The sequence below is a fragment of the Leopardus geoffroyi genome, chromosome D3 (genome assembly GCF_018350155.1).
Source record: "Leopardus geoffroyi isolate Oge1 chromosome D3, O.geoffroyi_Oge1_pat1.0, whole genome shotgun sequence".
In the NCBI taxonomy this organism is placed as follows: Eukaryota; Metazoa; Chordata; class Mammalia; order Carnivora; family Felidae; genus Leopardus; species Leopardus geoffroyi.
Genome location: NC_059339.1, coordinates 14,387,940 through 14,412,788, shown reverse-complemented (window position 1 = coordinate 14,412,788; position 24,849 = coordinate 14,387,940). Strand labels below are relative to the sequence as shown.

General features: G+C 49.2%; 1 protein-coding gene and 1 long non-coding RNA gene across 4 annotated transcripts in view; one reads left to right on the top strand and one right to left on the bottom strand.

Moving 5' to 3' along the window:
- Positions 1 to 24,849, top strand: part of KSR2 (kinase suppressor of ras 2) — a 442,708-nt gene that overhangs the window by 299,285 nt on the left and 118,574 nt on the right. For all 3 annotated transcript variants that reach the window (XM_045459434.1, XM_045459431.1, XM_045459432.1), the window contains exons 6-7: positions 20,271 to 20,340; positions 23,629 to 23,712. In XM_045459434.1, the coding sequence (XP_045315390.1) occupies positions 20,271 to 20,340; positions 23,629 to 23,712 (154 nt within the window). The remainder of the gene's footprint in view (positions 1 to 20,270; positions 20,341 to 23,628; positions 23,713 to 24,849) is intronic.
- On the bottom strand, positions 16,469 to 23,662 carry LOC123588448. Its single transcript, XR_006707849.1, has 2 exons — positions 23,549 to 23,662; positions 16,469 to 18,391 (listed from the first exon to the last, which is right to left on the bottom strand). It is a non-coding gene; the product is annotated as an uncharacterized LOC123588448 (long non-coding RNA).

The following is a 24,849-nucleotide window of genomic DNA, read 5'->3' as shown; positions in this document are numbered from 1 at the left end:
GTCCCTTGTGTTTGTTGAAGAGTAGTTACATGGGATGTTCATAGGCATCATGGGGAGAAGACAGAATTCCAGGCTCAAACAAGTTTGAAGATCCTGAGTTCTAAAAAAAATTCCGGGTTCTAACAAGTTAAATGTGGTCTCTTTTCCTACAAGGCTTTACAAAGCTTGTAATATTCTTTTTTAAAATTTTTTTTTTCAACGTTTATTTATTTTTGGGACAGAGAGAGACAGAGCATGAACGGGGGAGGGGCAGAGAGAGAGGGAGACACAGAATCGGAAACAGGCTCCAGGCTCTGAGCCATCAGCCCAGAGCCCGACGCGGGGCTCGAACTCACGGACCGCGAGATCGTGACCTGGCTGAAGTCGGACGCTTAACCGACTGCGCCACCCAGGCGCCCCAAGCTTGTAATATTCTTAATATCCACTATGACTTTTCAAAACTTAACGATCATGGATTCACCGTCTTCTTCATGGAGCATCTCTTGGGTCATTGTGGTGTATGTGATAAGTACCGGAAGAAGCTGAACTATATCTCACAACCCCAAATGCTTTCAACTTGCAGTCAGAGAAGCAAGAAGAATGCTTACCATGGTCCCCATTTAACGGCTGAGGAAACTGAGGCACGGGGAGGTGATGTGACTGGCTCTAGTTAGTAGCAGAGCACCTCTAAAGCCCAGCCTGATCCCCAGCCCTGGGCTCTCGCCAACAGGCAAAGCTTCTTTGCAGATGTCCCAATGCCCTCCCTTAACATTGCAGAGCCCTTCTTCCTTTTATGGATGAGCCCTCTTCACTTCAGCCTCACTGTTCCTTCTTTGGCTTCTTTTGCTTATTTCTGGAATCTATGTGAGACATAAAATAAACCCACTGTAATTTAGTCCGGTGGACTCCCTGCCTCCGAGCGATGGGGTAAGAAGTTTGAGATCCACATTGGCAACACTGGACGAACCTTGTGGACGTAGGAACCTCGTTGGCTTGCTGAGAGTGTCCTTCAAACTCAAATCAACCAGGTTGCCGTGATAACACGCACTCTAAGTTAGGGTGCACGTGTCTGTCCACCAACAGACTCTTGGGAGAACCTCAGAACATGCAGAGCCACTGAAATCCCCGCGAATGTGTTTGACTCCTTCTTTAGAAGAAGCCACCAACGATATTAGAAGAAAACACGAGAGATCGGAAGTCTTGAACGTGGCCTGCAGATATGTTTTGCTTGGTCCCTGCAAACGAGTTAATCTTTCCCTGAATTAACGGTCAGCATTTAAAAATTAGGAAATTTCATATAAAAGTCTGAATTTCCGGTTTCTCGTGGAAGAATCCAGAAAATCCAGCAAGCAGGACGCATGTTCCTGCTTGGCCACAGAGGACCAGAGGTCAGTGGTTGTCATCGCCCTTTACATTGGCACATGGTCTCCAACTTGCTACAGTTCCTCGCATTCCTGGTGTCTCCCCATTAACGAGGCAGAATGTCAGCTGCCACTTAGTACTATATACATACCGTTGTAATATATATTCTGTTCTATTCTATCCTATTCTATTCTATTCTAATTCTATTCTGTATGATTTTATATTATACATACTGATAATATGTAGCATTAATGTTCATGAACAATTTCCTGCATCCATATCCCTATAAAAATTAGGAAAACAATCGAAAAACCGAGAGGGCCCATGGTTTTTTTCTAACTTGTCTGTCTCACTTGTCTGACTTGCAGGCACTGAGATTTCATATCCTCGCTCTAGATCGAGGACTGGCAAACCGGGTTTGGCTTGCGGGTCAGATCTGGCCCATCGACAGCAACACAGTGTGCAGCCACCGTGGAAAACGGTTCCTCGGAAGGCGAGACCTTAGAATGACCACACAACCCACTGCTACATATACACCCAGAAGAACTGAAAGCAGGCTTTTGTTTTATTTTTATTGATTTATTTTTTAAGTTTATTTATTTTTGAGACAGAGAGAGAGCATGAGCATGAGCAGGGGAGGAGCAGAGACAGAGAGGGAGAGAGAGAGAGAGAGAGAGAGAGAGAGAGAGAGAGAGAATCCTGAACAGGCTCCACAATGTCAGCACAGAGCCCGACATGGGGCTCGAACCCACGAACCATGAGATCATGACATGAGCTGAAACCAGGGTCAGATGCTTAACCAACGGAACCACCCAGGCACCCCTAAACACAGGTTTTTAAACAAACACTTGTACACAAATGTTCATAACAGCATTATTCACAGTAGTCGAAAGGTGGAAGCCACTTGTACCCATCAGTGGGTGAACGAATGAATGAAATGCGGTCTTTCCCTACAATGGACTGTTATTCAGTCATCAAAAGGAACGGAGCCCAGACACCTGAAACAACATGGATGTGCTTCAAAAACACCATGCTAGGGGGGACATCTGGGGGGCCCAGTCGGTTGGGCGTCCAACTCTTGATTTCAGCTCAGGTCATGATCTCGCGGTTCGTGAGTTTGAGCCCCACATCAGGCTCTGTGCTGACAAGTGTAGAGCCTGCTTGGGATTCTCTCTCTCTCTCTCTCTCTCTCTCTCTCTCCCGCTCTCTCTGCCCTTCCCCTGCTCGCTCGCTCTCTCTCTCAAAATAAATAAACCTAAAAAAAAATGACAACAACACTATTCTAAGAAGCCAGACAAAAATCTACACAGAGAATGATTCCATTCATATGAAGTATCCTGAAAATGTGAATCGGTAGAGACAGAAAGCAGATTGGTGGTTGCCAGGGGCTGGGGGAAGAAAATGGGGAGCGGCTGCTTGACCAGTCTCCTTTGGGGGTTCTGATTACCGTTTGGACGTAGACAGAGCGTGGCGTTTGCACAACACTGTCGAGATACTAAATGCCGCTGAACCGTACACATTAAAATCATTTTCTGTTGTGCTCGCTTCGGCAGCACATATACTAAAATCATTTTCTGTTAACGTGAATTTCGCCTCCATTGAAAAACAAAGTCCGGCCCCCTGCCTGTGTTTGCATGGCTGAAAAGCTAAGAATGTAGTTTTACACTTTTAAATACGTGTAAAAATCAAAAGAATAATAATATTTAATGACGTGTGAACATTATATGAAATTAATTTTAGCGTCCATAAACAGTTTTATGGGAAAACGGCCAGGCATATGGTCCGTGGATGCTTCTGCACCACAGCGGCAGAGTTAAGTAGTTGCGACAGAGACTGAACGGCCCACAAAGTCTGCAATATTTCTTTCTGGTGCTTTACTGACCAAGTTTGCTGACCGCTGCTCTAGGCCCCTCTCAACGTTTATTTATTTTTTTTTGGGAACAGAGAGAGACAGAGCATGAACGGGGGAGGGGCAGAGAGAGAGGGAGACACAGAATCGGAAACAGGCTCCAGGCTCTGAGCCATCAGCCCAGAGCCCGACGCAGGGCTCAAACTCACGGACCGCGAGATCGTGACCTGGCTGAAGTCGGACGCTCAACCGACTACGCCACCCAGGCGCCCCTCTAGGCCCCTCTAGGCCCCTCTAGGCCCCTCTCAACTAGGTGGCTGAAGTCAGAGGCAAGAATGGAGAGGTGGGCGTGGCCGGTGGGCGTGGCCGGTGGGCGTGGTCAGCGGGCTCCCGTGGGCCTGGAGGTACAGGGATGCACACCCGGGCTTCCGTTGATATTAGCTGTTGCGGTTTCCCGAGGCTGCTCCAACAAAGTGCCACAAACTGGGGCGCTGAAAACAAAAGACATTTATTTATTCTCTCCTGGTTCCGGGGCTAAAGGTCTGAAGTCAGGCTACCGGCAAGGCGGTGCCCTCTCTCTGATGTGTCTGGAGCAGGATCCTTCCTTGACTCTTCCTATAGCTTTTGGTGCTTGCCAGCCCTCTGTGGCATTCCCTGGTTTGTAGATAACCCCACTTCAATCTCTGCCTGTCCTTCCAGGCGTTCTCCGTGCCTGTGATACCATGTCCCGCTTCTTCTGTGCATCTCTGTGTTCTGGGTGGACACACATTTACTTGCTGGGGCGGGGGGCGGGGGGCACCTCAACCCAGCACAGTTAGACACCCCCAAGACTTTTGATTCCAAATAACGAGCACAGACTATTCATGCCTTATCTGCTGTACTCTGAGGCTGAATGGAATAAGCGGAGAGGGATATTCATTAAGTGCTAAATTAAATATTAATTAAGCACCTTCTAAGTGCTAAGCATCATTCTAAGTGCTTGGTTAAGCCTCTGAGGAACCGGTGAGGCACAAAGAGACACAGCAAGAATTTGCCCAAAGTTTCAGCTGACATGTAGCCGAGCCAGGATGGTGACCAGGCACAGCACAACGGACTCCGGAGCTTTTATTAACTCTGACAGCCCACCTTGCAGGGCTGCTGTTTAAATTCTCATCTTGGACGTAAATAAGGGAACGATCTCAGAGAGGGCGAGAGACTCGGCCAGGGGCAAAGCGGAGATGGGAACTCGGGAAGCAGAACCTTGCTCTTTCCAGCGCGTGGGAGCAGCCCCTCCCCGCAACCCCCATGCCTTTAACATCCCATTTCTTCCTTACGCAGGTGGAGAAAGTCTTTTTTCCCCTGCCCTCACCGGAGGGTGGTATCTAGAGATGAAAAGAGCCCAACAGATGCAAAAGAAGTCACCTGGAGGCTTTGAGCGGGGACTCTAAAAACCCCGAGCTGGCTCTGAGCGCTCACCCATGAAAACCCCTTTCAGCCTTTAGAGAATCAAGGTCCTATTGACACAAATGCCAAAGATGTTGACATGCGCTTGGAGGCTGTGCTGCCTGCTCCAAGGTAAAAGGCGTAAATCAGGCCAGTGAATGTGCTTCCCCGGAGTTCATCAGTCTTGCTTTTGTTTGGTGCATAAGCGAGGATGATCACATTGAACACATCCATCATGAGGCTGTGTTCCTTCCCGCAAGAATAGGAGCGCCAGGTAGAGGAGATGAGGGTGTGGTCCAGGGGTGCGTTTGGAGCCCGGCGCCGTGGAGAATGAGGGCAGGTGTCAGAGGGAAGAGGCTCTGAAAACGCATCTGATTGCATCCCCACCCACCCATCAGGCTCAGAGTTTTCAGCACCTCGTCCCTTCCGCACTGACTATCAATCACGTGGCTTGTGAAAAGCCTGAGAACATTGCACCTTTGGATTTGGTTTGCTGAGCTTGAGAACCAGCGACGGGGGCCGCCTTATGAATTTCTGTTTTCCTCTTTGAGATTTGCAGTCAGATCGACTTTGAGCGTTGGCCCCGAGCACCTTCACCGGCTCAGGCTCATTCTTCGGTGATTGGCCAAGATTGGCCTTTCTGTCCTTAGTCGCTGGGCTGCGTCACTCACCTGGGTGCGGTGGCTTCTCTGAGAACTTGGGGAAACTTTGGGAAGACGGAGAGCCATTTGGCTGGTAGAACATGCGGGTGCCTGACTGACCACACGATGCCTGCAGCAGTGACAGGTGTAGGCAGCCTGTCCCAACCCCCGTGCTCACCAGTCAGCCCACACCCTTGATAAATAGTTGGCACTGTGGTCAAGAGCCCTAAGATGTTTGGGGGTCACATTCAGTGACTCTCTTCCTCTTGTGTATTGTCGACATCTCTGATGTGGAGCAGGACATGTGGCATCTCTGATCCAGAGGAGGCACACACCCCCTTGTGGTCCCCAGAGCAGGGGGCCTGGTCCTACAGCCTTGCATCACCTGGGAACTTGTTAAAATGCAGATCCTCAGGTTTCACTGAATCTGATTCCCCGGCAGCAGACAGCCCAGAAATCTGTATTTTCACAAACTCTAGGTGAATCTGATACATGCTTCAAGTTTTAAAAATAAAGCTGTTATTTTTAAAAAGCTCCGGCAGGCATCAGAGTCCCTGGAGCTTGTTCGTATACTGCAAAACTCACCCTTTTAAAGAATTTTAAACCCTTTTAAAACAATTCACTGGTTTTTAGTATATTCACAGTGCTGTGCAGCCATCCCCCCCTGTCTAACTCCAGAATGTTTTTATCACTCCCCTAAAAAGAAAACCCAGACCTATGGGCTGTCACTGCCTATTGTCCCTCCCTCAAGCCCCTGGCAACCACTAATCTACTTTCTGTCTCTTATGGATTTACCTGTTCTGGACATCTCATCTAAATGGAATCCTACAGGAGTGGCCTTTTGTGTCTGGCTTCTTTCACTTAACACAATGATTTCAGGACTCATCCATGTTGCAGCATGAATCGGGACTTCATCCTTTTTTATGGCCAAATAATACTCCGTTGCAGGGACATGCTACATTTTGTTTCTCCGTTCATCAACTGATGGACGTTTGGGTCATTTCTCCTCTGGGGCTCTTCTAAATAATGCTGCCGTGAATACTCAAGTTTGAGAAACTGCTACGGGGAATTCATCAGCATCCAGACATGTGGGTCTTGCTCTGCCCGTTCAGAAGACAGATTCTCTTAGAGTCCGATTCACATGAACCCGACTTTGGAGACTGATGTATGAAGCTGGAACGTCTGTTTATTAATGTACAGGGAGAACTTGCTGTCATGGGTACTGCATTTCCCAAGGACCCGGTGATTGTCCCGTTTCGTCTGTAGCCCCCCCTTCCCGAACACCAGCTTTTCTTCAGGAGGCTCCCTGGGGAGCATGGAACAGGGAGAAGGCAAGTTTGTTGTAGGGAATATCTGAAGGCCTCAGGCTGGGACTGCCGGCTGTCTCTGGGTGGGCCAACTGAGAGTTCAGGCATAAGGGACCCAAGTTTAGATCCTGAGTTCGACACTTGCTAGCTATGTGACCTAGAGCAGGTTGCTCAGCCTCTCTGAACTGCTTCCCTTTTTGAGATGACGATAACGAAGATGTCGTAGGACTACTGTGCGGGAAAAGTGGGACAATACCTGCAAAGTGTTTGGTACTATTGCCCAGTACATGGCCCATAAATGGTGGGTACCGCCACCGTTACGATGATTAGCCATCTCATGATCGGGTTGCCTTAGGGACTGTAGATATCAGAAATCTGCTAGTTCCATCTGCCTTCATGACCTTGCATGAGGTCAACATTCTCCTGCTTGTAAGTGAAACAACTTTAAATATTGAAAAATGAGGATCTGATAATGACTGGAGTAGCTCCCGGGGCTCAGATGACAGGGGCTTTGGTTTCTCGCCATCTTTCTACTCTGCTTTTTAAGTGTGTTGGCCTCCCTCTCAGGGAGCCCTTCCCATAGGTGGCCCCTGGACCTCAGGTGTGCAACCCACCAGCTTAGCTACTGCGGACAATAGAGCGTGTCTTAACAGAAAAAGGTGGGGCGGGGGGGCGGGTGGCTGGGAAACCCCCCCAGGGCATTTCACGGACTCTTATTGGCCCATTTTGGATCACATACTGACCCCTGAACAAATCGCGGTGCTTTAGATTTACCACGCGCTTGGATTAAGTAAATGCACACTCTCCCAGGACCGGAAGGGACATTCAGCCTGCCCTGCCCTGAGACGCCAGAAAGGGAGTTTCCCACTGGAAAACCAGGCTGCTGTTACTAGAAGGAACGACTCCAGTGCAAGACCCCCGTCTCCCAGATGGGCTGGGAGGGTCAAGCCAACCCCTGCGACTCCCTTTGCTGGTCCTTTCATAGTACACTGAAAGGAGTAGACCCTCCTTCGGTCTGTCCATATATTTACTCCAGTTGTATCAGGCTCTGGATCTGGGTTCCTTCTAACTCTTTGGTCAGGGATTCTCAACTGCAAAATGATTGCCATTTGTGGCTGGATAATTCTTGTGGCGGGGGCTATCCTGTACGTGGCAGGACGTTTTACAGCATCCCTGGCACCCACCCGTTAGATCCCCCCTGAGAAGTTACCGCCCAAAATGTCTCCGGATTTTGCCAAATGTCCCCTGGAGGCAACATCACCCACTGTTGAGAACCACAGTTAGTGTTGTTTCTAGTTCCTTCGATCCGTTAGGAGTTGGGCTAGTTTCACTCTCCGAGGTCCAGCTTCTTTCCTTACCTTCAAGTTCTCTGTACCCCCTCTACTGACAGCACTTCTCATTGGTAAACCACGGCCCCCTCTCTCACAGCTGCCACATCCGGACCAGGACCTGTCACGTCTCTGGCATTTCAGTCCCATCTAGGGATGCTTTGGACAGTGGGTACCCATCTTGACCTTGGAATGTGATCTGTTACGGGGCTGGCTCTCCCATAGTCTGCCAACCACAGTGTGACACGTCTCTGAATGGTGCTTTGAGCATCAGGGGACTGAGAGAGGGAGGCTGTCTGTTGCCTGGAGTTGAGACCGAAGATGCCTGGTGTTTTGGGTTTCTTGAGGCCGGACTGGGGTCTTTCGCAGCAAGCTCGCCTGGTCTGTCCCTGCTGAGCCCACTCAGGCAGTAAATTCCATGAAATGGCTCTTTGTGGGGAACTTCTCAGCGGCCCTTTGTTCTATGGACAATTAACTTCCACTGAACATTAACTACCGGGCGACTGCATAATTAAAAAACATCACATTTCCACTGGGGGAGAACTTCAGCTCAAGCAACTCAGAATGGCTCTGATTTAAGATCCATAAACTCAGTTCAAGGCAATAAATATGTAAGTAATTGATGATGTAGTGTGCGAGGAACTTAAGACCCATCCATCACACTCGGGCACGCAAGGGCTATGGACACGCTTGGAGAACAGGACGAGAGGAAAGGAATAAATGGCCAGAGGGACCTAGACAGTTCCGCCCTCCCCATAACTCATCGCTGTTCTCCGCAGAGTCATGGCCTCGTTCCCTAGTCTTGTCCCCGGGTTTTGTCTTCTCAGGCCAGGGAAAAGAGCTGCTAAGCAACGCTGCAAACAGGCACCTGGGTTGCTCAAGGGGAAAGCCACCTTTTATTGCACACCTACTGTGTGCCAAGCACTTGCTTCGTATCCATGGGTGGCCCTTAGGGAAACTCTACAGGATGGGTTTTATCACTCCCATTTTACAGAGGAGGAAGTCCGAAGAGGGGAAGACAAAGAATCATAAGGGCAGAATTAGGAATTCGAATCAGGTCTGCCCCTGTAAATTTCATTCCATTTTGTCCCTCTGCCTCCAAGGCAAAAAGAGGGGGTTTGGGCCCCTGGGTTGCCTGCACTGCGGTCCACAAACGTGTCCTGTCATCCGTGTCTGGGTCCGGATGTTAAGCCCAACTTGTAGATTCCAGCCTGTGGTCTGCATGTCCCCCGCTTCTCCCCGCCCCACGCCTGTCACTGATCTGCCGTTTCTGTTGGTTTATTTCAACGTGAGACCATTTACAATTGAAATTGATGGAGCACAGGGCTGGCTGTTTTTCTCCCTTCACAGGGACATTTGTGGTGATGGCAGCATGGGGCCTCTGTCTGTCAACTCTTGTTTTGTCCTCATTTAAGCCTGAGCCGGGCACAGTAAGCCAGCCTCTTCCAATTAGCATTTTCCTTCAGGTCAAGGAGACAGGTCCTGTATCTGTGTGGTCCGAGCTGGCTTTGGATTGCTAGCCGGGCCCCTAAGCTTCTCCGGGTCTCCAGGCTGTCTGTTCTCATGCTGGGGGCTTCTCTCCCAGGAAGGGTACAGAAGAAGACCCCTTACCAACTTTGCTAGTGGTCTCTCTTCCTGATTGTCTGAAGAGAGACCATAAGGCTCCCAAGTGGGGCTCCGCAGTTAAGGAGATCTAGGTTCAGCTGCCAGAAGAACATTTTTCCTTAGGTGACCCCCAGCCTCAGTTTTCCTGTTTGCAAAATGAGATCATTGGTACTTAACTCACAGGGCAGGTTGGTCATTCCTTCGTTCTTTTATTTAATAAATATTTATGGAAGTGCCACTCTGTGCCTACCATTGTGCCAGTTAATGAGGCAGGAGGGAATGAAAGAGACCCTGGACACATAAAGATGAATCATTGGTGGCTCCCACTCCCATGGTCAAGGGCTGTGGGGAGGACAGGTTCGTAAGCAGAGCTCTCCATGTGATGAGGCAGCTGGCCTGGAGGGGTGAGCACGGGATGCTCCGAGAGGGTCACGGCAGGGACGTTGCCCACCTGTGCATTCAGGGAGGGCTTCCTGGAGAAGCCATGCCTGAGCTGGATCTTGGAAGGGGAGTTGGCATGAGTCTGGCTAAGAGGAGTGGGGAGGGGAAGCATGTTCTGGGACGAGAGAACAGCATCTTTAAAGGTGGGAGGTACAGAGCTGATCCGTGGTGTGAATGTGACTGGGGGAGGGCTGGGGCGGGGGCTGGGGACAGCCATGGGGCTAAGGGCAATTTGGAGCCCACAACTGGCCCTCACCTTCTGCTGCCTTCCAGATGCATGGGGCATTTTTGTCCCCTTGGCCACGATCAGCAGATTCTTCCTCTCCATCGGGCCTTTCTCTGTCACTTGAGTGGTAGATATGACCTATGACAGAGGTCCTTGAGGCAGTGATTGTGGATACCCCAAGCCTACTCTCAGGATCATATTTAAGGAACCCACACCCGCCCCCCCCCCAGCACCCAACAAACTCCCACCGCATGCATTTCCTTATTGAAAATTTATTTCCCAAATAAACCAAGGTGGATCTATTATCCTAAGAGACTCTTCGGGATTTCTAGATAAGATCTTATTCCCTTTTTGTATTTTAATTTTATTATCTTTTTCTATAAGCAGCTTTTGACATTTCAGGATGATCCCCCTCTGCCTCTTTTCACACCATAGCAGTAAAATTATATCAAGGGGAAATTCGAGGGGAGAGTTTCGGGTAGGGATACTAGAAGAGGAAAGCTTTCCCAATACGTCTTTTTAGAGTTGAGGGAAGACTGATCATTAATACCACTCCCCCCCCCACTCCAATCTGTGGGGTGGTAGCTCACGGAATTAGAGCCCCATTGCCTCACTGTCCCTGTCCTGCCCCCCACGAGCCCCTGCTCCTCCTCCACCCCGCACGCATCCCCGTCCTACTTTTAACATCTTGGATTCTCCATCCATCATCCCCACAAGGAAGATAATTACTCGTGTGGCACGGGGTCTCCCATTGTTTGGTTACGAGGTTAAAAATCCCTGATACACTTTAATAAATTCAGCAGTGAGCACATTATAAAATGTAATTAAATGCCTCAGCCATCCTCTCTTCCTTTACCGGCAGTGAAATTTAATTGAGGCCACCTGAGGGGCTGAAATAAATCACAGGTGATGACTCCGGGATTCATGTTGCTCCCCGGGAGAGGGAGTGAGGGCATCACCGTCAACTTGTGGGGAATTCAGGGGATCCCCGCTCAGCAGGGACCTGCCAGGACTCAGATACAAGGTGGCAATGGCTTCTTCAAAGGGGGAGAATGATTTTAGTGGGTCCACTGGATCTTGAAGGTGCTTCTGGTTTGGCTTCAATATTTAAAAAAAAAAAAATCTGTAACCTGGGGCCAGGAGGAATGGGTGTGGAGAACTTTGTGATTCCCTGTCTGCCCCTGTCACCCTGTGTCTGCACTTTTCTGCCTCTTGCCCCGCATATGAGCCCTCTGTCCGCTGTGCTACCATTTGTTCGGTGCCCTGACTGCTCATCTGTCCTACCATTTGCTCAGTGCCCTGACTGCTCATCTGTCCTGCCAAGGTAGACTTCTACCTGGAGACCCTCTCAAGAAGGCACTTTCTCTGTCTCCTCCCTTTGGCCAAGACCGGCACCACCATGCCTCCAATTCTAACTTATGGATCCTCATGGTCTTCTCTCTGTGTCGATAAAGTGACAGCTGGGTAATCTGATTAATTAGCCCAGTCAGAAGCAGTGAGAGGAGAGAGTTAATTTTCCTTCCTCTCTGCTTTCACGAGCTGACATGGATTTCAGCAGTGGCAGGTAATCAGAGACATTGCCTCGTGGATTATTCTACCAGGAAGACAGGGAGGGCTAGGAAGAACACAGGCTCAGGGTGAGACCCGTATGGGTTAGATTCTTAGCTGGACTGCTTACTGGTCCTCCTGTGCCTTGCTCCGCTCTTCTGTAAAATGAAACAAGCCACAGGATGCTGGGATCAGGTGAGCAGAGGGACGACACCAAGTGGCCATGCACATTTTGGCCTGGAGAATGCAGGTCATTTGTCCAAGGATCCACACCATGTAAGTGGCAGACGTGTGTCTACAATCTAGGTCTTCTGACTTCGGAGTGGGGGGTGGGGGAACCCTCCACAATGGATATGGATATCAAATAATCACATTATATACTTTGGATATCTCACCACTTGTCAGGTATACCTCAATAAGACTAGAAGGGAAAAAGGGGAAAAAAATCTCTCTGCTAATCAGCTAAGGAAATGAGTTGCACAGCCCTAAAAAAGGGGTTGACACACTTTTTCTGTAAAGGGCCAGGTAATAATTATTTTCGGCTTTGTGGGCCATACCATCTCTGTCACAGCGACTTAACTCTGCTGTCGTAGTGAGGAAGCAGTCACAGACGATGTATTAAATGAGTGGGTGAGGCTGTATGCCAATCAAGCTTTGTGTACAAAAGCAGGTGATGGGCTGGTTTTGGCCTGAGGGTCATAGTTTGCCAAGCCAGGCACTCAGTCATGGTCCTTGGATAGCTTTGTCATGTTCTAACTGGTGCATAAATCCTTGAGGCAGAGCGATGATGACAATGACAAAAACAATAATAACCATAATGTGTCAGGCACTCAGCTCAGGACTTTTCCAACTACATTACCCCATTCGTCCTCCTAACAAGCCTGGGAGGGAGATATTATGACTCCTTTTCCCCACGAGACAAAACTGAGACCTAGAGGTCAAAGTGCCCCAAATCTCCTAGCTAGTAGTTGGCAGACCGGACCTCTGCAGTGAACCCTTGCCCACACTCCATGGGGCAACTTGGTGACCTAGAGGCCCTTTCCATTCGGAAATGAAGTATGCCGCTCTGTCTCCCCGGGAAGCCCACGTTCAGGGCCTTGTCCCTAGTTTAAACCCCAAATGCATGTGAATTGATTTGACCCTGATGCCTCCATTCCATCCCAGTCCTCTTATTAGTTCTAAACGGGTAGCTTTGCCATTGCTCTTTGTTTTGAGTCAACGCCATGGGAATCCCTGACTCTCCCCTGAATGGTCTCTTCCATCAGGAGCAAATAGCACTCTCCTTGCTCATCCCTCCCATCTCTTACCCATGTCAGCCCCCTGTCTTGTTTCTTCCCCTGCGACAAGGCACCCAGGCAGTCTTATGTATATACTGACCAGCGCCAGGTGGTTCTCTGCATCCAGAGATGCAGCCATCAAGGGCCCTAAACAATGAAATTTGGACCTTGGGAAATGGGTTGTAGCTGTCTCAGGGAGAAAATAATGCCCAAATACACAAATAAACTCAACTTGGCCTTGAAACACCACAGAACTGTAACCTTTAGAGACTGCACATAATTTAAAAAAAAAAAAAAACTTTTAGATCTCGTATATTTGAATTGTATATTAAAGCAAATAGAGTTGTTCCCTCCTATGTGAATAATAACATGAGCAGCTTGAGCCAAGGATTGGTTGGCCCCTTGGATAAATCAGGAGGATTTTAGCTGGCGACTGGCCTGTGACCCCACAAGAAAAGTTGAACGGTCTCCGTTCTATTAGTTGCTGGTATCTTTGAGCCCAAAGAATTTGCGACTTGATTGGAGCACAGCGCTGTTGCTAAGAACTCACTTAGTCTGTCGTGTCCCTGGGCTGGAAGCTTAAAGGCAGCTTGGAGCTTCCATTTCACTTGTGGTGGTTTCTGAGGATGAGCTCTTGGATTTGGTGCCCCTGCTCAAGCCCCAGCTGTACCACCTAGAATGGAGTTATGACGAGTAAATGAAATAATACATCTAAAGCACTTAATCTGAGTCCTGCCATGCAGTAGGTGCTCAATAAATGTTAGCCGTGACTATTACTAGTTTTCTGTGCCCAGAGGTCTTTATCTCCATGGAAACATTTAAGGATAGTGTAGCTTGCGTCTTAAAGGGTAGAGAGCTTAGAGACTGCAAAAGACAGCTTCTTGTGGTCTTTTCCAGTTCTAGGACTGCATCGCTTAAGCAATTTTTACACTTGGCTCAGAAGGAGACACATTATCAGGGATGGATAGCAAGGCTTTAATTTTTTTGGAAACTGAGTTCAATCCTGAAGTACACCAGATACTGGTCGTGGGACTTTGAGCAGTGAAGTTTTCATTTTCCTTACTTCTAAACTAGGAATACAACCTCATAGGATTGTTTGGATTAAGTGAAGAAATGGCTCCAAGAGCCATATCCCCACTTGGGATACATACCAAGCCCCGGGCATTACTCCTCTGTGGACTGATTATTCTGCGATGTGGATTTTTTTTATTGGGGGCTGCAAGTGGGATCACGACAGCTCAAGTGGGAAAGGCCTGGGCTGGGGAAAAAAAATGGCCTTGTAAGGGTCAGGGCTGATGTTTTGAACCTTGGTGGGGTGGAGAGTTGGAGGAGCGGGGAGGAGAAATTGGAGGGAGCGCCTATTTTTGTCCCAGCCTGACTGGGCTATTCTCCCCTTGGCCACCAGAGGGAGCTCTTAAATGCAGGAGACCCCCCCCCCCCCCCCCCCCCAGCACAGCATCCCGACTCTGCTCTAATGAACTTCAGGGTTCCTTCCCCTTGCTTTAAAGCAAATCCCAAAGCCCCCACTGCTTTATTTCCCTCATGAAATGCATCGCTGTCTGAAATTACCTTGGGCTTTTATTTATTTACTCACTATCTGACTCCCCCTCTGGACTCCAGGCTCAGATGCTATATTGGTTTCCTATGGCTGCCGTAACAAATTTCCAGAAACTCGGTGGCTTCAAACAACACCTGTTTATTACCTTACAGTTCTGGGGATTAGACGTCCAAAATCAGACTCACAGGGCTGAAGTCGAGGTGTGTCAGCAGGGCTGGCTCCTTCTGGAAGCTCTAGGGAAGAATCTGTTCTCTTGCCTTTTCTAGCTTCCTTGGCTGTTGTCCTTTCTATCCCCAAAGACAGCAACTGTCACATCTCCTTCTCTAACTTGGGCCCTCCTGCCTCCTCCTTCCATATATAACGACTCTTATGATTACATTGGGCTCACCTGGATAAGCTTTAATTTAATCAATCTGCAAAATCTCTTTTGCTTGTTAGGTGACATACTTACGGGTTCCAGGGATTAGGACATCTTGGGGGAGGGATGTGGGCATAATTCTACTCAACAAAATATTGTTGAAAAACTGGAGGAGTGACGGCTGAAATGAACAACATACTGTTAACACCACCTCCCGAGACTCTGCGGCTCTTCCCTGAGCTTATAAGGGTCAGTGTTCACCATTTCCTTTGCTCTTTCCAGACAGAGGGAGGAGGCACGGACATACAGGGTGGGTTGAATTCCGTGTATCTGGAGAGCAGTCTGGACTAGAAACATCCAGTTTGTTCTGTCTGTGGTTCAAATCCTAACTCAGTGACTTCTTAGTTATAGACAATTGCTTATTGCTTCTAAGCCTCAGTGTTCCCGTCTATGAAATGGGGATGAAATTGGCTGTCATTTATCGAACCCAAGCTATGTGACCTGAATTAAAAACCCCAGCCCTGGCCTTTATTTGCTGTGTGACCTTGGGCAAATGGCATAGCTTCCTGATTTACTTGGTGAAATGAGGCTAATCCTAACAGCTGCTGCATTCTTGCGCGCCATATATCGTAGTAGATGGATTACATGAGATAATATATGTCAAGGGATTATTTGACAATAGTGCTTGGCATACGATAATGCCCAACAAATAGCATACTTATTTTTCTTTTTCTTATTTCTTTTCTTCTTCGTCTTCGTCTCCAGCATGTTTTTCTCCTCCTCCTGCTTTGCTATATCATCACCTGTTTTTACCTGTTAAATGGTTTTAAGTTCTTTTTGTTTCTTTTTAAAGTTTTTAATGTATTTATTTTGAGAGAGGGGGAGTGCGAGCAGGGAAGAGGCAGAGAGAGAGGGGGAGAGAGAATCCCAAGCTGGCTCCGCACTGTCAGCACAGAGCCCGACGTGGGGCTCGATCTCTACCTGTTAAATGTTTATGGATGTTTTTTGAACACCTGGCTCTTCTGTTAGCCTGAGTTCCTTCCCACCAGGTCAGAGCCCGAGTGTCTCATTTTAAAGCTCTTCATAATGCGAATGCTTCATTCATGTCGGTTCCTTGTGTCGAGGCTTCTGTATGTCCGTCTGGCTCCTGAGGGGGTTTCAAAGACTAGGGCTCCTGGTTTATCCCCTTTCTGTATGGAGGAACTTCTGAGAGAGCGTAGACAGGTACTTGTAGGAGAGAAGAACCCTCCTTCCCTGCGATACTCCCATTCTGTACGCTAGAAATGGAAACATCTGAGAAGACATTTCTATTATTCTACCCCTGGGACTGAAGGCACACAATTCTGCCTCCACGTCTGCATGGCTTGTTATCAGAAAATTAGAGTAGAAAAGAAGCTTTGTTCAGCTATGGAGACATCTTAATAGGCGCTTTGATTGTTAAACAGAAGTTTCTGTATCAGTTTAATTGCTGTAAATGCTGTTTGCCTTCTCTGTTATGATAAGGCCTGGATTTTCATAGATTTCTCCCCCCCCCTTCCCTTTAAACAGTTTCTCTTTGCTTTAAGGCTTGAGTTGGCAAGTTTAATGAAATCCACACGAAGAAAGGAAAGAGGGGATCTCAAAGTTCACATCTGCACACCCACGGACGAAACCACACGGAGATTATTATTGCTTGAGACTAATGATGCTGTAGCTGCGTAATGTAATTGACAGAATTCACCCCTTCCATCAGATACTGGGAAATGAAACCAAACAACTAAACTTAATTACTTCTACTTCTTGAGAAGGTGCTATAATTGAGAATAACAGCCTAACTGGGATATGAATCTAAAAGTGAGATGTGCTTCTAATAAAAGAGGATTTGTTCTCTGCAGACTTGAGCCTCAGAAGTACCGTTTTGGTTTCTTTTGGGGCAGGGGTGGGGGGGGGCGCGAGGTGGCTAGAGTTGTGGAAGACATCCAGATCAGGGATTCTCAACCTTGGCATTTGCAACACTTGGGGCTGGTTGATTCTTTGGTGTAGGGACTGGCTTGTACGTTGCAGGATGTTGAGCAGCATCCCTGGCTGCTATCCACTGGATGTCAGTAGCACCTCCCAACCCCAGTGTGACAGCCAGAATTATTTCCAGATATTGCCACTTGTCCCCTGGGCGGGGCAGAAGTCACCTTAGTGGAGGACACTGGTGTAGGGCCTTTGGAGGACTTAGGAGCCATTACAGAATTACTCCTTGAGGTTCTGCTGGTACTGAGCTGTGCGACCTTTAGCAAAGTCACTGCATTTCTCCGAGCCCTTGTGTCTTCCTTGTAGGGAATAACGTGAACACTGGCTGCACAGGGGCGTGGTTTCCAGGGATAAACTGCACAGCATAATGCCTGATGTATATTGAGCGATCAGCTAACTCAGCACTTCGTTATAATACTCTTGAACTCAGCAAACACATCTGAAGTATTTACTTTGGCTCTGTGATGCAGAGGTGAAGGTGTGGTCCCTGTCCTTGTGGGAGAGGCAGATACAGAGACTCCTTGGTGCTCCCTTATTCTGCACCCATGGCAGACATTGCTAATCAATCATGGTGTTCTTTCCTACTGGGCCTCAGGATCTTTCTTAACACGGTTTTCTAGACAGCCACTACCAATGTCCCATGAGATGAAGCCCATTTGGCACTCCTAGTTTTCTAGACTCCCCACGAGGAGGCTGGGTATCTGTGCACACTACCACTCTCTCTTCAGCACAGCTGTCCCATCTGTACCTGCCCCGGTGCAGGAGAATGCATTTTAGAGAGTTAGCAAGGAGCGTCTGTCTTTCCATATCAGAATGAGGTCTCCAGAGGAGGTGGCAATGGAAAGAAAGCTCTCTTTCGCTCTTTTTTAAAATTCATTTTTCTTTCTTGTCTTTTTTGTTTCCCTCAGAAATTGAAACAAATGGTCAAATGGCTCGGACTTGGTGACATTTAATGGTTAGCCCATCTAGAGGAGATTCCACTGGCGATGATGCTGATTGATCTATCATGCTGTCTCTCTCGTGGGTTTTCTCTGCCCTTTGGGCTTGGAAAATCACCAGCTCTCCTAGAAATGGTCCCAGTTTCACAAGGGTGGAATCGGGGTTTCTGGGAACAGCTTTCAGAGGACTGTGGGCAGTGTCATTAGACAGAGGAGGGGAGTGAGTGGGTTGGGGTTAAATGCTCCCTGATCGGTTCAGACATGCCGGGCTCCCAGCGAGCACACCGCTCCATAGCAATCGCTGTGAAAAATGAGGTGTGTGTTTGCAGCTCTGAAAATAAGAAGTGGGCTCCATCTATCTGGCCTGAGAAATGAGAGCTGGTGTGTGGGTCAGCCGTTCGTTCCCTGTCTTCCTAGCTGGCGAAGATTCCACGGGCAGAATTGCTTCATTTCTGCTTTGTTTCACACCGTCCTGGGGCCTTTGAGGTCTGGGAGGAGGGATGCCAGGGCAGCCGGGTCATGGAGTCAAGGTGGGGGCTGGTGCTCAGCATCTGCGAAAGAAGTCTCAGAACATAGTCAGAGGTGAGGGGATAATAGAGGTCGCTGGGATTTCACCTAAAGCATGAAAGGGAAGACCAGATGAGGGCAAGCACCCAGTCTGAAGTCTGTATGATTTATTGTTTCTTCCTCATTCCCATTCATCCATCAGCCTATCTATCCATTCATTTATCTATCCATCCATCCATCCATCCACCCACCTACCTATCCATCCATCCATCCATCCATCCATCCATCCATACATACATACATACATCTACCTATCCATCCATCCATCCATCTATTCATCCATCCATCCATCCATCTACCCACCTACCTATCCATCCATCCATCCATCCATCCATCCATACATACATATATCTACCCACCTACCTATCCATACATACATACATACATACATACATACATACATACATCTACCCACCTACCTATCCATACATACATACATACGTACATACATACATACATACATCTACCCACCTACCTATCTATCCATCCATCCATCCATCCATCCACCCACCCACCTACCCATCCATCCATCCATCCATCCATCCATCCATCCATCCACTTATCCATCCATCCATCCATCTACCCACCTACCTATCCATCCATCCATCCATCCATCCACCCACCCACCTACCCATCCATCCATCCATCTACCCACCTACCTATCCATACATACATACATACATACATACATACATACATACATACATCTACCCACCTACCTATCTATCCATCCATCCATCCATCCACGCACCCACCTACCCATCCATCTATCCATCTACCCACCTACCTATCCATCCATCCATCCATCCATCCATCCATCCATCCACCCACCCACCCACTGACTATTCTATCCACCCATCTACCCACCTGTCCATCTACACACTCATCTGTCTGTCCACCTACCTGTCCGACCGTTCATCCACCCAGCTATCCAGATACTCAGCCAGCCAGCCAGCCATTCATTTAGCCAACCACCCACCTACCCATCTGTCCATCTACCCACTCATCTGACCATCCACCCACATATCCAACCATTCATCCATCCACTCACTTACCAACCCCTCTATTCATCCATGTGTCCATCCACCCCCTCTTCCATCCACTCCTCATCAATCCATCTACCTATTTTAACAGGAGTTTATTTAGATGGTACGTGTTTGGACATGTTTTAAATAGTTACTGACAATATACAGCAAGTGATACTAGTTTTCTATATAGAGTGTGCTTTTAACATAAGTGTGTTTAAACAAAAAGAGCTAACTTAAAATAGTAATAAAATAATTTTGTGGCTGGACGGGACACGACAAGACTGGGAAAGTGGGATGTGCATGCCTGGCATTTGGAAATCTACTGCATTGGAACTTTGCACACAAGGGCATATGATCTAGAGTCCCTTAAATCTGGACTCGCATTGCTGTGCAGCCTCCAAGGTGTATGATCTTGCACAAATGACGTCCTTTCTCCAAGCCTCGGTTTCATTGTCTGTAAGGTGGGGATGCTAACAACCCCCTGTCTTTGGGGTGGTTTTGAGGATGTAACGAACTAAAGCCTGTGAGTCACTTAACACATGCCTGGCACAATCTAAGCACTCTGTAAATGGAAGCAGAGCTCATTTTTATTCTTTCCACAGCTGATTTCTTTCAAGGCATTCCCTGGTTGCCCTGCCCAGGGGACCTTGCTGAAGTCAAGGTGACACGTGTTAAACCAGTGTTCCATTTGGCTTTGGTTTAGCAAGTGATGGTGATAGGTCGCTGTCCTTCCTGAAGCTGGAGAGCCTCCCTCTTCCTTCTCGGGCTTGGCCGGAGCCCACCCCACTCTGATCCTCTGTGTAACAGGCTCTTCTCCTCTCTTCTCTCCCTGCAGACACACTGTCCGTGCCGCGCTGGTCCCCGCAGATCCCTCGTAGAGACCTCGGCAACTCCATTAAGCACAGGTAGGCTGGATTCTTGTGGGCACCGGTACCCACCTCCGGTAGATATCTGGCCCCCAGAGTGGGGGAAGGCCAGGCAGATATTTTGCTTCAGTTCCTATGTCATCATGCCTCTCTCTCCTCTGCCAAGCGAGACCTCAGTGTGCCCCCTGGGGACTGAGATGTCGGCTTCTTATTAACCTGGCCCTTATAAAACCAGCACATAATGGTTAAAAACCAGGGATTTGGAGTCAGACTGTCCTGTGTTCGCATCCTGGCTAATAGAGCTTTGCAACCAGAAGGAAGTTACTTAACCTCTCTGAGGCTCGGTTTTCTCATCAGATAATTCTGCCTACCCTTAGGCTGTCATAAGGATCAATGACATAATATATGTAAAGTGCTAAGCAAAGGGCTCATAATAACCACTCGGTAAACAGTATCATTGTCAAGAGAAATGTTGTACAGCCTAATTTTGGGTCTCCCCACCCAGAAGACAAGATTGAATTCTGAACTCAGAGATACTCTCTGGTGAGCTGTAGGTCAGCCCAGAGCTCCAGCCCTGTTGGGTCCGTGGAATAACCTCACCAGGGGTACACCTGTCCTATCAGGAAGGACACTTGTATCTACTAGACATCCCTTCTAAGCAGTTCTTTGACTTTCCAGATTTAACTTTCTACGTTTTATGTCATTACCCTCACAGTCTCTTCACAAACTCATTGGGGTAAGTAGCACAAGTGTGATCATATCCATTTGACAGATAGGGAAACTGAGGCCCTGCACGATTGAGGGATGGGTCTACAAGCTAATTGACCTCGGCACTCTGTATTCTTTGGGCACTGCTGCTCAGAGTTTTCTTTCTATGTACCCAGAGGCATCTGGGAACTAGCCGAGGGACCCGTTCACTCATTCATGGATTCTTTGCACTAGTATTTGTAGAGAATTTACGTGCCTTGGTTTCAGCACTGCGCAAGGCGTCGGGAGCCCTTGGGGAGCTCGCGGTGCAGTCGAGGGCTAGATGCTTAACAGACCATGACAGTGTGTGGCATTGGGGCTATAAGGTGGGGGGTGGGGGAGGACGGTACCAGGGGCAGACATATCGCCATGGGCGGGTGGGACCGAGGTAGGAATGAGCACACTGTCTCCCGGAATGGCATCTTGTCAACAGGTTTTCAAAGAAATATGTTGACAGAATAGTTGTTAAGACCCAAATGAGAAAACGATGGAGGAAGCAGTGAGAAATACGTGATAGACGCGTCCGTGGTCGGGCCGTGAGCCGCAGAGAGAAAGGCATCAAAAAGAAGGGCCTTTTTTGTGTGCTTCCCAATATCCCGGGCTCAGTTCTACCCTTGGATCGGTCCCACCCCTGGCTCAGCTCCGCCCCTGGATCGGTCACGCCCCTGGCTCAGCCCCGCCTCTGGATCGGCCACGCCCCTGGTTCAGCCCCGCACCTGGGTAGGCCACGCCCCTGGCTCAGCCCCGTCCCTGGATCGGCCACGCCCCGGCTCAGCTCCGCACCTGGATTGACCCCACTTCTGGTTCAGCTCCATCCTGGGTTGGCCACACCCCTGGCTCAGCTCCACCCCTGAATTGGCCTCACCCCTGACTCAGCTCCCCCTCTGGATTGGCTTCACTCCTGATCAGCTCCACCTCCGGATTGGCCACACCCCCTGACGAAGCTTCATCTCTGGATTGACCCTGCCCCTAGCTCCATCTTGCCCTGGTGGCGCAGCCCCATCCCCCAGCTTTAGCAATTTAGATCTGGTGGTACCTCATATTCGAATGCCGATTCTCAGAGGAAGGATGATGGTCTTGGGCATCAGGTATGTCTTCTTAGTGGAGCCAGGACCGGGGATGCCCTGTTACTCTTTGGTGTGACCCCGGGCCCCATGCCAGGAGGGGAGACCTAGACTCACCCCAGCCTTGGTGAAGAAATGAAATTGAAATCCCATTCCATCCACTGTCCTCAAAGTCACCTCAGGCAGAGCTCAGAGAGAGAGAGAGAGAGAGAGAGCTGGTCCCAGAGATGGGAGAGGACTGGAGAGGAAAGAGAACTCCCGGCTACAAAGCTCACGCCGCCTCCCCTCTATCCCCACACTGCTGGCCAGGGGGGTGGACCACAAGCCCAGTCACCATTCCTAAGAGCTGCCAAATCCCATAAAGTAGACCCTGCCAAACTCACTGGCCCCGTGGAAGGGGCAGAAAAAGGCTTAACCAACCCCCAGTCCAGAACTGGAGAGGGAGTCTTCTTAGGCACAAGAGTCTCCGTTCAGAATGTTGCTATTTGCCTCCATACGGAGGCTTTGAGCTGCGCCTCATTCGGCTTGGAGAGTGACTGACCCAAATCAAGCAAGTTGGTGCAGCAGAGGGCTGCAACCTTGCCCTCAAAATTCTCAAGCACCAAGTTACATAATCACTTCTGATTTTCATTTTGACACTCGGAGGCAGTGGAGATTAGCTACAACTCCTGCTGAAAGTGGCAAAAATTGAAAATGAAAATTAACTCTGACCCGGCAACCTGCAATACTTTTCTCGGGCAGCCCGGCCACTGCCTGGTATCTTTTGGGGGAAGAAAGCGCCCCAGCGGCCGCAGGAGCCCCTGGAAGTTAATCGTATGCACCTCTGTTCCTGGCTGGCAGCTGTGTATCAGAGGCATCCAAACTGCCTTCTGTTGGCAACAAGTGGTGGGGGGGGGGGGGGGGGGAGAAGATGAGCCGACGGTCTGAAAAGAGTTTTCACTTTAGAGACTCTTCTGCTACTCAGGTTTGAGGCCTCGGCTCTTTGAGGGGGGAGGGGGAGGCCCCCGGCAAAGCTCCCCAGATGGTTTGATTGGCAGAGAGGGGGCACAGGTCTGCCAGCCTCCCAGGAGGCTCCACCTCGCCTTGTGTTCCTCTGAGGACAGTTCTAGCCCCCCACCCGTCACTCTGTCCCAGAACTGAACTTGGCATATAGCAGACCACTGGGCAATACCTGTTGAACGAACGCAGGATTGTCATGAATGTCCAGGGGACAGGAGAGTCCCAGCCCAATCGAGTGAGCACTGACGACATGCCAGGCACTGTGAAGCCCCTCGACGTGCATAACCCGTTTCGTCCTCCCAGCACCTGTGAGGCCGGTCCTGCTTACCATCCCCACTTTACAGAGCGGGAGACTGAGGCTCCAGCGGCCCAAACAAGCTGATGAAGTCACGCTCCTCGGAGGAAGCCAGGCTGGACCCCGGGGCCTGTGCACTCACCCTTCACGTGGTTCATCCTGAGAGACAGCTGGGGGTCACCGTCACCTTGGCCCTGAACGTTTTCTGTCTCTTTTCCACAGGTTTTCCACCAAGTACTGGATGTCTCAGACGTGCACAGTCTGTGGAAAAGGAATGCTTTTTGGCCTCAAGTGTAAAAATTGCAAGTAAGTGGCTGCACCAGGAAGTGTTTTCAGGGTGCCTGACGTCAGCTAGAGCCATGCTAGCCTTTGAACTAGCTTGCGGAAGCTTGGTTTCCTAGCTTTCGGGAGAATCGCTTGCCCTATGTTTCAGAACCGCGTCCTAAATGAACCTCTGCCTTTGGGCAAGGGGTCAAGCAGCACAATTGTGAATGAAAACCAGAGCTGACGGATGGTGCTGGAGATGTTTACCGGGGTGTGTGGAGCCACGGCGGTACTCTGCATATTCACAGCATTTAACATGAGGGGTTGGCACAGTTTTTTTCTCTAGGTGACCGGATAGTAAATATTTTAGAGTTGGTGGACCCGGGGGTCTCTGTTACAGCCACTCAGCCAGGCCTTGTAGCTCAAAATCAACCGGAGACCATATGTAAACAAACGGGTGTGACCAATGTATTTGTTCCAGTAAAACCTTATTTCCATAGCTGTGCAGCCGGCTGGCTTTGGCTCTCAGCTGTAGTTAGTTTACCAGTTCCTGAGTTAGAGTTTGTGAAGTCCTTTTCCTCTTTATTTTTTCTCCTCTGCATTGTTGGGGCGGGGGTGGGGCCGGTGGTTGGGCGGTGTTCTGATGCTCCCCATTTTACAGATGTGAACGCTGAGTCTCGGCAAGGGGAAGTCACCTGCCTGCGGGCACACGGCCCCGACCCCCTAACTCCCCTTCCTTCTGTGGCATCATGTCGCTCTCGAGCTCTCACAACCCTCCCCTACTCCACACACGCATTCCAGGTCACAGCTGGCAAAAGGCAGGGAGGTGACAGAATAAAGCTGATGTCCAGTATGGGCTCTGGAGTCAGAGTAAGATAGGTTCAAATCCCGGCTCTGTGATGCTCTTGCTGTGTGACCTTGGGCAGTTCACCTCACCTTTCTGTTCCTGCCTGTGTGTATGTGCGCGCGCTTTATCTGCACGAAAGGAATAATCGTCACACCTGGCCGATCCGGTGTTAAGCATTCAGTAAATCACGAAAGGACATAGCACGGTGCCAGCCTCTGAGCTCTGTCCTCTGTCAGAGGTCACAAGTGCCTTTTTGCCTGGCCTCCCTCTCTCTCTCCCTAAGCCTGTGTGAAATACCTCCCTGGTCCAATCCCTAGAAAATTGTCAGTAAT